The sequence below is a fragment of the Bos grunniens genome, chromosome 10 (genome assembly GCF_055505025.1).
Source record: "Bos grunniens cultivar Pamir isolate PY7600 chromosome 10, Bosgru_T2T1.0, whole genome shotgun sequence".
Taxonomy (NCBI): Eukaryota; Metazoa; Chordata; class Mammalia; order Artiodactyla; family Bovidae; genus Bos; species Bos grunniens.
In genome coordinates, this window is record NC_141174.1 from 20,126,806 (window position 1) to 20,139,635 (window position 12,830).

The following is a 12,830-nucleotide window of genomic DNA, read 5'->3' on the forward strand; positions in this document are numbered from 1 at the left end:
GAGTCCATACTCTTAATTCAGCTATGGCTTGTCTTATTTTACATAAATCTTACTGACCCTGGTGACCCACTTCTAGCGTAGGTCTAAAGCAGAATGTTGGGAGTCGCTAAGATGCAGGCTCATTTACAAGCAGGACCTACTGACAGCTTCAAAATGGACAGACTCAGACTAAATGCATAGGATAAGTATCCAAGGATATTTAGCACAAACGGTTTCTCTTACTTAATAAACCCTGATAGCATAAATGTATTATGGCATCAAATAATGAATATTCATAATGATGACTAAGTCATCAAGAACAGTTTAAGGGTGTTTAGTTAGAATGCTTTGTAGCCAAATACTCTAAAGTGCAATGTCGGGCACTGCAGTGATGAGCTTCACTCAGGTAATCGGTGTGACCACCATCGCCCCTTCCCCACACCCGCTCCGTCACTAGCGGAGGTGATGCATGGTGTAGAGTGGTGCCCTCACCACCGGGTGACTAACCTGCTGTATGACTTCATCTGGACAAGGGCCTGGTCCTCAAGCTGGTCACTGCTGGCTGCAGCACTCAGAGGCCGATGGTTTTCATCACTAGCAGCAAAGAACGAGGCTCTCTGGACTAGAAGGGAGAGGAGAAACCATTCAGCACTGTGGAACCACATCCTGGGCCCTCTCTATCAAAAGTCAAGAAATGACTGACACGCACAGTCAAACCTAATCACGGGGCAAGAATGCATTGGAAACTTTATCTTTCCCTTGTAGGAAAGTTTTTTTTTTTTTTTTACTGTTTTAGCTGGAAGAGGATAGTAACATTATGATTTCTCTTTTTAAAATAGTTGCTGTGACTTGATTTCTATTCTAGCTTTACCCTTGCTTATAAAAGTTGCATTCTATTGTTTCCCTGGAAACAGGCCTTGTGCCAAATTTGCAGACCAATGCTTTCCACTCGGTGACAACACAAAATATATTAAAGAGCTAGTACTGAGATTCTTGAAGTATGTTTTCCAAAAAGACTCCTGGCCACCTTGGTGAGCTTTAGCTTAGGTTCACACCACCTCTGTTTCAAAAAAACACTCACTTTAAGTCTGAGCCAAGAAACAAAATCAAGTTTTAAAAGAATCTCTTATTAAAAAACCAAAACTTCTGTGCAGCAGCATGGATGGATCCAGAGACTGTTATACTGGGCTTCCCACGTGGCGCAGGTGGTAAGGAACTTGTCTGCCAATGCAGGAGCTGTAAGAGACCTGGGTTTGATCCCTGGGTCAGAAAGATCCCTTGGAGGAGGGCATGGCAACCCACTCCAGTATTCTTGCCTGGAAAAATCCCATGGACAGAGGAGCCTGGCGGGCTATACCATCCATGGGGTCACAAAGAGTTGGACATGACTGAGAGACTAACAACAATGACAACTGTTATATCCACAGAGACAGCGTTACTTTGAGTTTTTTCTATTTCAGCAGATCAGGCCAGCACTTATCTAATAAGGGCCTGCAATTACAAGGCCACTGGCTTAACGCAAGCACTTGCCAGTGGGCTGATGTAGGGATGAAGCAGGAGGAAAGTACACACGCCATCACTCCCCTGAGAGATGAGTGAGAAGGGCAGAGGGGCCGGGGCGGGGACAAGCATCCTAAGGATGCAATTGTGCGTTGAGCAATGACGTCTTCACGATGTGATGAAAAACGCTCCCTGGACACGTGCTATTTTCAGTTAAGTGATAGCTGGGATGCCGCTGAGCTCTGCCCTTCCCAGACATGGGGAGGTGAGGCACCTGCGTTACGAATTCCCACTTAGGGGAAACCCTGGATTCCACCTGGTTAAAATCAACAGTGTGGGCCCTGAGTGTTTGAGAACTGCTGGCTCAACTGCTTTCTGGCTGTGCTGAAATGCGTGTGTTGTCAGCGAGTCCTGAGCACTGACACTGCTCCTGGCCCAGCCGGGATGGTCTGCGGACTCACCCTCGTAGGCCTTGGCAGCGTCCACCAGGTTGGACCAATCCAAGTCTGCAGCAGCGTCGGGCAGGGGCATCAGGCCGGGGTCGGGCATGGGCGGCCTGCGGGTCTCCTGGACGTCGGTGAGGGAGCTGTCCGAGGCCGAGAACTCTCCTGTAGGAATGGATGAGGGATAAGAGGCTTCAGGCCCACTGGAGACCCACTCAAAGTTTTACCCATTCTCTGTGACCAAAGAAGATAAGTCATTTGTTACCTGGAATCAGTTTCTAGTCTAACAGACCATTAGCAGTCACACTGAAGCTGAGCAGAACTAGGAACTGACTTCCTCCAATCTTAATTCCTTTTTGTGTAACCTCCCAGTGTCCCATTTCTAATGGTGTGGGTCTGGGAAAAGTTAGTTCTGCACTGAGGTAATGTGTCTGCTTTCACAGGAGCTACTTGTCTAACAGAGAGACCCAAGGAAGCTTTGGCACCTCACTTTTCCTCTCAGAGTCAAGGGATTCAGGCTGGGGTGAAGGGACCTACTTCATCAGAGCGCTGGATTTTGCAGCCAGACCAGGGAGGCTTGGTGATGCATATTTGAGGGGACCGTAAAGCCAATCTTTATCTGCCTTGGAACCTGGGATCTGACTCCCTCCATGTGGACTCTCTGCGTCCCTGGGACTGCTGAGGGACAGACATATCCCTGGCTCGTGTCTGCCTTGTGTCCCAGGGATGGTCCACTGGTTTCTGCAGTTGGATGTATCCAGGATAGTGTGAGAACCAAATTAGAGCATGTGAGAGTGGGTGCTGGGTCGCTCAGTGGAGTTAACGTTGGTTCACTGGTGTTGGCATCCTTTTCTTTCCCAAGGACACGCTAAGCAACTCTTGGCATCGGTTTTCGATTTACAGCAGTCCGACATCCCAAACCCCTTCTAAGGTGGCAATTTTTAAAAACACAAATATTAACCAATTTAACACTCAGTAACACTCGGTCTCTGCTTAGCCTGGGGATGGGCAGAATGAGTGCAATGAGCCCCTCTGTGCAGTGGAGGGCACACTGCCACCGTTTAGGTTCACAGAGGTGGAGGAGACGGGCACAGAGCTCAGAAGTGCAGATGCTCTCACTGGGACAGAAGCTGTGAGGGCAGAGCGGGTGCCTCCATGGGAAGGGCCGCCTCATAAAGTGACCATGACACTATAATCCGCTCAGACACGGGGCCAAAAGCGAGGCTCTCAGTTAAAATCTGTAAGTGACTCTGGAAGTAACTGTTTACAAGGAGTTAAAAAGTTTTGCCAATTATGATAGTCTATAAACCGGAGTATATTTAGTGCTTGCTTTCCCTTGCAAATTACATAAAGGACTGCTCTGCAGTGCAGCTGCTAGTTATTAATGTGCTTAAAATTACCAGAACTATGAGAAAATGGAAATCAACAAATACTGCCTGATATTAAAGGCTCAGTTCTATTTAAACTTGCTCCCACCAAGGGTAAGAAGCCGGAATAATTTTTTAATTAAAAAAAATTGAAGTAAAGTTGATATATAATGTGTTAGTTTCTGGTGTGCAGCAAAGTGATTACGTATATATACACACACATTTTTCAGATTCTTTGGAATAGACAGTTTTGTTATGTCAAACACAATCTTTCTGCTTTTTTTTTTTTAATCTCTGGTCCTAAATTTCCATTTGGAAAAAAAAAAGAAGTTTCCTATTCCCCAAATGCATCTCGGTGGTGGTCATACACATGAGGTCAAGGATGGCAGCCCACCAAGGACCACTCAGATTAGGGCATGGGATCACTGAGGCTGCTGCCTAACTGTCGGGAAAGCAACAAGAGGTGATGGAGGGGCTGTGGAGGGCGGGCTGCCCCTCCCCTTCCTCAGGGCCAGCCCTTCAACTCCAGGCGTCCTCTGCGGGACAGTAAAGACGGGTGGGAGGCCGGTGTCCAGGCTGCTGTCTTAGCATGTGAGCTTCTAGAGGACAGGGCCTACTGTGACATGCCACATGCAGACAAAAGCTTCCCAGAGGGCTTGTTTTTATCACTATAAGGTTAAAACACAAAAAGTGGTGAAGTGAAAGAAGTATTTGACGTAGGCAGGAAGTTGTACGAGGAATGGAATGGAGAGAAGGGGAGAAAATAAGGTGACTATTTAGGTCACCACGAGGAGGCGCTTCCTAGTGTCCAGATGGTCAAGTGTGGTCAGTTCACGTGTCTACTTTGATCCGTTGAGGGTGGACTTTTAGAGCAAAGAGAAACCAGGTTCACGCTGTAGGTGGACCTCCTATAAAGAGGGAGGAGAGAGAAGCTGGTGTGACCCTTGAGGGATGTCTGCCCCGGAGAAGGGGACTGTGTGGGGAACAGGACCGAGATGAAGAGGGACAGTCATGGACGTGGGTTAGGGGTGCAGGAATGATGCAGGGAGGAAGCAAACTAGGGAGGCAGGAGATTTAAAATACTGCTCCAGTGCAAACTGTTACACATAGAATGGATAAAAACGAGGTCCTACTGTGTAGCACAGGAACTACATTCAATACTCTGTGATAAACCGTAATGGAATTTAAGAATATATACATAAAACAATCACTTTGCTATGTAGCAGAAATTAACACCATGTTGTAAATCAACTATACTCAATAAAAATGTTTTAAAAAACGACATTTTGTCATCTGCAATAACATGGATGAACATTGAGGGCACTGTGCCACTGAAAAAAGTCAGAGAAAGATAAATACTGTATGATCCATCTCACTTATGTGTGGTTATGTGTGGAATCTAAAAAAATGTGAGCTCATAGTTACAGAGAATAGGTTGGTGGTTGCCAGAAGGAGGGGTGGGGGTAGTAGAAACTGCTGGAGGGACTCAAAAGTACAGCCTTGCAGTTATAAGGCATTCGTGGGGATATAATCTATATCATGGTGACTACTGCTAATACTGTATTGCATATTTAAAAGCTACTACAAAAGTAAATTTTAAAAGTTTTCATCAAAAAGAAAATTTTTCAACTGTTAAAACTTAAATTTTTAAAACCTTTTAAAACTTTTAGTTTAAAAACACTTTTAAACTATGTGTGGCAGCAGATGTTAATCTTGTGATCATTTTGCAATATATACAAATATCAAATCGTTGTGTGGGACACCTGAAACTAATCCAAGATGAGTCTTGTGGTCTGGTGAGGCTCAGGGTCCGTACCCTGTGGCTGGGATTCTAGGTGAGAGGCTGAATGGCGGGGCAGGGAGCCCAGATAACCTGAGCAAGCAAGCAAGCAGGTCTTCCTCTAATTACCATCCTCGAGCAAACTGAGTGGCAGGTGTTTTGGGGGACACGGGTCATCAGCAGCAGGGCTGTTAGCTGCAGCTGAAGACAGGCTTACCGTGTAAGGACTTCATTCCCAAGGTGTATGAAGGCCTCCGCAAAGGAAGAGATGTGGGGAGAGAAGGGTACGTGCTACTGAAGAGGACGTCGTTGGGCAGGGCCTGGTCCAGAAGTGAAGCCCTCGAGGTGAAAAAGTGCTCTCTCTGGCCGCTGTAGATACTCTCGTCGGACAGCGTTCTGTGCAAGGCCCGCCTTGACGTGGGGGTGGTGGGAAAGGGAGACTGAGGGGAGGAGAGCGCGTGGAACTGAAAAATAGCATCAGGACAGCAGAAATCAACTTTCTGGGTCACACACCCACGACCCGGGGTGCAGGATAGGTGGGTTAGCAAAATCACTCTCATAGACACAACCCTTCAAACCTGGAGCCCAGAAAGGAGGCCTCAGGGTCCCCCATCTCTACACCCCCAAGGGCAAAATCAGAGTTCCTGGTCGACACAGCCTCACCGCCCAGCACGTCAGCTGCAGCCGAAGAGTGCTCAGTACAAGATTCAGATATGGGATGAAGCGGATGCATCACTATTGTGTCATGGTTACAGCAAGACTTTAAGAACAGACAAATATGGGTTTTATTTGAATCCCATGTCATTGACCAAATCATGTTATTGCTCGGAACCCAATTCCTCATCTATGAAATGGGGGCTTGTCTATGAAATGGGGGCACGGAAGTGGCTCAGGATTATTCTGAGGATTCCAAGCAATGCTGGATTGATCACAGCGGCATGCATCAGTGGTGTTCCGAAATTATGTTATGGTCCCCAAGGAAACAGCCACGACGCTGGAAGGTATCCTCAGAAGCCTGTCAAGCGATGCGTGTTTGCCAGGCAACAAGAGCCTTTGATCTTCACAATACGGTCACTCAAATAATAGGTGGCTCTTGAAAGCTCGAACAACTAACATTATTTTTAATGAGCTTGGGAGATTATTTTTTGAGATGGATTTCTATTGGTGAAATAAAACTAGGGAAGCTATCTTTATAAAAGACAAGTATATATATAGTTATATAAAATGACAGAGGCTCCGGATGGCTGTATCTCTTGTTAACGTCTTTTGCCCTTGTGACCAGATTCGATTTTTATTTCAGGTTTTTGTGCAAACAGCAAGTTTCTGAGAAAGCCATTCGTGAAGGAAAAAACAGACATGTTAACAATGTTGAAATATCCAGCATCCTGCAAGCCAACAGGGTATGTGGTCTGTTAACGGAGTTATCCTTATTCAGCTCCTCTTAGTCGACTGTTCACCTTGGCAGGGAGAACAATGTGGGGAACAGGTGAGGATGTGAGTAGGAGGGCTGAGTCACTGCTGGCAGGAAGCCACCGTGAAACTTTCCGTGCCGCTTTGAAGGGACAGAGAATGATACGGCAACAGCTCCATCTAGGAGGCTGAGAACAGAGCTGATGCTCAGACTCATTCAATGGTCTCTGTGGTCTAACACACTTCCATCCACCAAGTCAAGGGCTGATCAAGTCAAAGCGGTCCACAATGTGGCAGGCACAGCTGCAACATCCATATGAAAAAAATTATTAATCAAATGCATTGTAAATGAGCTCCAAGTGTAGCCGATTGTGTTTGCTTTTTAAAATTCATGGTGAGTTAAACCCAAAGTACATATGTGCTTACCTTGAAAACTAAGCTGCTGTGATAAATTCTATGTGGGTCTGTAAGAGAGCAGGGACTTGGTGTGGAAATGATGATTTCCTTTTTCATTTCACCCACAAGAGTGGGCGTTAGAGAGGCTAAGTGGCTTGCCAACTGTAAATTAAGAGAGGAAGCAGGCCATCTCGCTCCACCTGCCCAAGGTTCCAGAACTGTCACATAGAGCTCCTGCCTACCAGCCCAGATCTCAGATCTATTAAAAAAACTGCTCTCCATCTTTTTTGGCACCTTTGGGTTTGGCCAAGGGATTTCCTTTTCCAGTGAATACCCCCACCCTGATAAATTTACAGAAGAGAGAATTTTCACCAGTTCTAATTTCAGCCTCTTTGGGAAATATTAATATACTTTAAGGTAAACAGCTACTTGAAGAGATCTTTTGGACAGCATGATTTATTAAGTTATAACATCTTGCACTAAAGGGAGGAGAGGGAAGGAAGTGGTCTGCCTAGATATTTTCTGTTAAAAACTAGCAGGACTAGTCTGGTCCAAGCACATGCGATGGCTCCCACCTTCAGTCCCCTGCAATTCTAGCCTCAAAGGTGTGTGCACCTACCCAGTTCCCTAGGGCACCCCCTGCCTTCCCTGGGAGGTTATACTGATATCGCTGAGTGGTGCTGCCCTGTGCTGCCAGCCCCAGGAAAGAACCACAACGCAGCGGGTGGCAGACTCAGAAAGGATAATAGAAAGCATTTAGGAAGGGAGATATCAACTCTGTTACAAGGAGCCCTAAGGGCTCCTCCCGGCATCACTGCCTGGGGAAACGAGGTGTTCAGGAGGGACCCAGGAGCCCAAGACACTCCATCCTTGCTATCGGAGAAGTTCTGCCATCTCAGTTCTAAGTACTGGGCTTCCGTGTGTAACTGTTAGTAGGAAACAAAAGGATTCTTAAACTTTAAAATCATTTGGGCACCACTGATCAAGTCTGATCGAGTCAGGCCTAGAGAGGTGGCCTCTTGCATCAGGGTCCACCTCCTCCCTCTCCTCACTCTTTTCACACGCCCCGGCTCTCAGTGAAACGGATCACTCTTGCACTTGCGATAAACAAGTACCATCTCTTCCTAAACGCTAGGTGCCCGCGTGACACCTCTTCCTTTGGTCTGTATCTGAGAGTGTTGGCTGGAGAGCAGGGCTCTTGGTTTGCACTACAGTTCTGTTCACTCGCCGGACTGCATTCAACCCTCAGGGAGAATATGGTGATCCCAGCTCTGCCTGCCAATGAGGTTTCTCAGAACGTTACAGCTCTGCCATCTTCCTTGAGATACAAGTTTCATAGCAGCTGCCTGGAGGTTCGCAGCCGCCCCCCTCCCAGCTCCAGCCTGCCCAGCAGAGCATGGCCATGCCCTGCAGCAGTCGTCTCCCTCTGCTGGCAGACGAGCCTGGGAACAATCCGTCAGTTGACATTCATGGTGGCTCACAGGTAGCCCTTGCCAATGTGGTGTGAGTGGGTTCCAAGGATCACTGCCCAGGGTAGGATACTCCTTGTACCCTGAAGCCTGACGCAGTGGCTTGGAGCCCTGAGCCAGGCATGGCCGGGGAGACCTCGCAAGGGCGCACTGGCCTCACTGACACAGCAGAGGCACGTCGCTCACATGAGTCTCAGAAGACACACAGAGCTACTTAGCTGAACTCATCTGAAGCCAGATGAAAAAGGATGACACGAGAGAGAAAACAGAGCACTTTTCCAGCTCCTGCTCCCAGCCTTTTCCCCATAATAGTTCAACCAGCAGAAGCACTTTCTTTGCAGAGGGTCTCATGGTAATATAGTCACCACATAAAGCATGTGCATTCCTGTTTCAAATAGGAATGTTAAAGTAATTCACTTTGGAAATAAAAGCCAAGACCTGGAATGAGGGCAAGACAGACATTTGCTTTCAATTATTTTCACTGCAGGAGTAAATCAAAAGAAAGAAAGCTCTGAGCTTACCCCTTTCCAAAAATGTTAAACTAAGGATTGGAGGAAAGATTCCTTTCAGGGCAGATTTTATTTTCCTTTAACCTCAGGAAAAATCTGAAATACTTTTGAAACTGGTAGTTAAAAATTTTAATACACCTCTTTGGTTTTTGATGGATAAAGAAAGAAGTTTCAAGTACTATCTTTTGCAGGGTTGCTAAGGAAACCATTTGTGCCCTGGGTGATGAGTCAGAACTGTTAAGTGCTGGCTTATGAAACAGAAATGATAGAAATCCAGAATGTTAAGTCTTTAAAATGATTTATGATGTTAATGCTTTTGTTAATAACTCGGTGATTTCTCTGCAAAACCCCAGAATGGTCTTTGGAGTACATTTCATCTCTGGAGACGTTGATCTGTCAGTTTCAAATGTATACCTGACCTATCTAGAGGAACGCACACACGTGTGTGGCACACTCACACAAAGAGGAACGTGTGTGTGCACAGGAACTGGAATGGTGACGAGGAAGCCCAGATGAGACGAGACCACACAGCTCATCACTCTGGGCACGTCTCTCGCCCTCTGAGGATGGTAAGTGGTTAAGGAAATATGTCAGCTTCCACTTTGCATCAATTCTCAATGGCCCTCTTAAACTAAGCTTTTTAGTCACTTCAAACAGACTACAAATCATTTAACTGAGAACACAGAGAACAGAGAACATCCAAGTGTGCACCCACGACCCTCTGGAGCGGTGGACTCTCTTCTCGTGGGCCCACCCAGTACACTCCAGACAGGAACATGTTATGCTATGTGTAAAATATAATACCTTTGGGCCCAGCTCAGCCAACACCAGCTGCTGGCTCATTTGGGAGTGAGCTGGCACACTTTAGAGACAAGAAAGCAGAGCCTGAGGTGGGCTTGAAGGGTCTGCCCAAGGTGAGGTGGGTAGAAAAAAAAATCTTTCCATGTGGTCATGCAAACGTTTGGCCACTGACATACCCACAAACTCTGAGCAAGTGTTCAGGACTTGATGGGGAGGGAGGCTGGGTTCTAGAGAAGGCATTTCTAGTCTGGCATTCTGAGAGCGGAGAGAAGGCCTTCTGAAGAGAGTCTGGAAAGTTCTTCAGGTAAACGCACAAACTCTGTCTGCTGGACTCAACGGCAAGCAGTGTATGGCTGGTAGGTTTGCTGGCCAGGGGCAGGGGCAGACGTGAGGCCAGAGTGCAGGTGCTGTGGGCGCACGCGGGGCAGGGAACACCCTGGGGGCTACTGTGGGAGGAGGACCCTGTGGACAGAAGCACTGCAGCCCTTTCAGAAAACTTTCCATCCGACAACAGAGCCATGGGTGGTCTGCAGAGTTCCGAGAAGCAATGTCGTCTGAGTGACAATGTCAAGAAAGTATAGCTTGTGCATCGTAAGTAGGATACAGTGGAAGATAAGGAGCCTTGGGGGTGGGGACAGGTTACTATAAACCCAAACTCCACAGATGTGGCTGCTGGGACAGGACATTTGGAAAACACATGAACTAAATATTGAGACAGTTGGGTGATGGTGGGACGGAGGGTCTGACGAGGAGGAGCTGGGAACCACCACTTCCTGGAGAATGTAACTGCCCTGTCCAGCCTCTCCCTGACAGCTGTTCACCCCCAAGACCTGCTCTGTACCTTAAAATTCTTCTGGGAGTCAGGGGTTGGGCTTTCCAGGTCAATGAGCTTCTTGAGATCCTCCTCAATGGTGGACTTGGAGGTCGGCTTCGGGGACGCCCTGAGGTCCCTGGTGGAGGCACGCAGCCTTGGGTGGGCTATTTCATTGCCGTCACTCTGATGACGCCTTGAAGGAAGGGGAAGAGAGGGGAGAAGTTAATTTGATGAGGTGGACTCAAGGGTGTGATGGGGTCTGAAAGACGTAAGTCAATGGAGAGCTATTAGAAGAGAGAAAAGGAGAATTACTTCTGTTCAATTATATTAAGAATCTATTTGGATAAGTGCTTGTAAAGAGAAACAAGACCAGTTTGAAATACAAAATAAAAAGCCTGATGAATAAATCACTCTTTGACAGGAAACTATAAACTCCACTAAGCCAAAATTAGCAACAGACTTACTAATAAAAAAGACCACAGGGTATGAGTCCCAAATGCAATCTCTATAGAAACAAAACCAATGTCATTGACTGAATCCTTTATTTTTTGCTGTACTATTTTGTCAAAAGTTCTTTATGTTCAGAGGTGGTCACTTACTTTCTAATAGTCCCTCCTGGGCCAGTTAGGAATTACACGGGAAGGCTGTGATTAATAGCATCAAAGGGACAAGTGTGGTCTTAACACCCAAGGGGCGATTATTCTGAAGTTTGTTCTTCAGACAGACTCTTTCCTAGGAGACTTTGAGATTCTCAAATCTGACGGTTTTGCAATACATCTTATTTAAGGAATGTGGCAGAGAAACAATTTAAGACACGTTTCACGTGGGAGGAAAAATAACTTCCCTACCAAACCACCCTCTCCCCAGTCTTGAGCCCAGCCTCCTCTCTTGCAGGAAATTGTTCTGTTCACTGTCATGTGAAAAGCAAAACACCCGGCAAGAGCAGCAACAGAGTCCTTACTTTCTGGTGTCCATAAATCCCACGGAGTTTATGGTTCCTTCGGGTTTCTTCCATCCGATCAGGTACTTGCTGGTAGCGCCCTGGCGGGGGTAGAAAGTCCGAGGACCGGAGGAGGAGGACGAGGAGGATGAGAAGGAAGGAGCGAGCTGCGGGGGGGTGGCCGGGTGAAGCTCTTCCTTCGGTGAACTTCTGGCGCTGGTGAAGACCACCGGGCTGGCAGAGTGGCGCGAGCTCATGGTACTGAGGAGAGGCGGGACAGAGACAAAGCGGCCGGGTGTGTGTGTGCCTGCTGGGGTCGGCCTGTCAGCCATAAAAGCATCGTCCAGGACGGGTTACGGCCGGTTACAGAACAATGAGTATTTCATAAAATATTAATGGGGCTGGCTGGCCTGCCTTCGCCTTTTCGCTTCAATTTAAATGTCCACTGTCAAAGTACAACATGGTGACGGGGGCTTCTTCTGCACTTTCAGTCAAAAGTAAAAATAGTTAAGACTGTCAGGGACACTCTGAAGTACACCAGCACCGCTGAAGTGTGGTACAGAGAAGTCTCGCAGAGGCATGTGTGTGTGTGTGTGTGTGGGCAGTCGGGGGGAGCTGGCAATAACAGGCCTGGCAGTATCAAGAGCTCCCTGTCCTCCCTTCCTCAGAACTCAGGGGCACAGTGACATTCCCGAAGCCTGAGCTCAAGAGGGGAGAGAAGACTGAGCCAGACACGGAGCTCTCCACGTGCTCACGCCCAAGGCCAAAGGGGCATCCTGAGGTCTCCTTCCCCACGGCACCCGGTAGTAACACTCTCTAAAAAGCTGTTTATCAGATTAGACCATACCCCCACTTTACATCACACAAAGTTAACTCACAATGGATTAAAGACTTGAATGCAGGACCCAAAACAGTAAAACTCCTAGAAGAAAACATGGGCAGTAAGCTTCCTGACAGTCATTTTTTGAATCGGACACAAAAATCAAAGGCAACAAAAGCCAAACTAAACAAGACAGACTACATCAAACCAAAAAGCTTCTGGGCAGCAAAGGAAATCACCCACAAAGTGAAAAAGCAACCTACTGAACAGGAGAAAATATTTGCAAATCATGTATCTGATGGGGGTTAATATCTAAGGGGTTAATATCCAAAAAAATATAAAGAACTTATACAACTCAAGAACAAAAAAAGGAAACAATCTGAATTTTTAAAAAATGAGAAGAAAATTTGAACAGACAGTTTTCCAAAGAAGACATACAGATGGCCGACAGGTATAGGAAAAGATGCTCAACGTCACTAACCGTCAAGGAAATGCAAACCTGAACTGTAATGAGAACTCACACCTGTGAGAATGGCTATCATCATCAGCAAGCTAAGAAATGACAAGACTGAGCGCGGATCTGGAGAAAAGGGAACCCTTGT

General features: G+C 46.9%; 1 protein-coding gene across 7 annotated transcripts in view; it reads right to left on the reverse strand.

Annotated features, from left to right (window-relative positions):
* The window catches only part of SIPA1L1 (signal induced proliferation associated 1 like 1), a 190,357-nt gene that overhangs the window by 5,729 nt on the left and 171,798 nt on the right, over nucleotides 1-12,830 (reverse strand). For all 7 annotated transcript variants that reach the window (XM_086319958.1, XM_086319964.1, XM_086319960.1 and 4 more), the window contains 5 exons: nucleotides 11,430-11,669; nucleotides 10,496-10,661; nucleotides 5,287-5,533; nucleotides 1,941-2,087; nucleotides 487-601 (listed from right to left, as the gene is read on the reverse strand). In XM_086319958.1, the coding sequence (XP_086176084.1) occupies nucleotides 487-601; nucleotides 1,941-2,087; nucleotides 5,287-5,533; nucleotides 10,496-10,661; nucleotides 11,430-11,669 (915 nt within the window). The remainder of the gene's footprint in view (nucleotides 1-486; nucleotides 602-1,940; nucleotides 2,088-5,286; nucleotides 5,534-10,495; nucleotides 10,662-11,429; nucleotides 11,670-12,830) is intronic.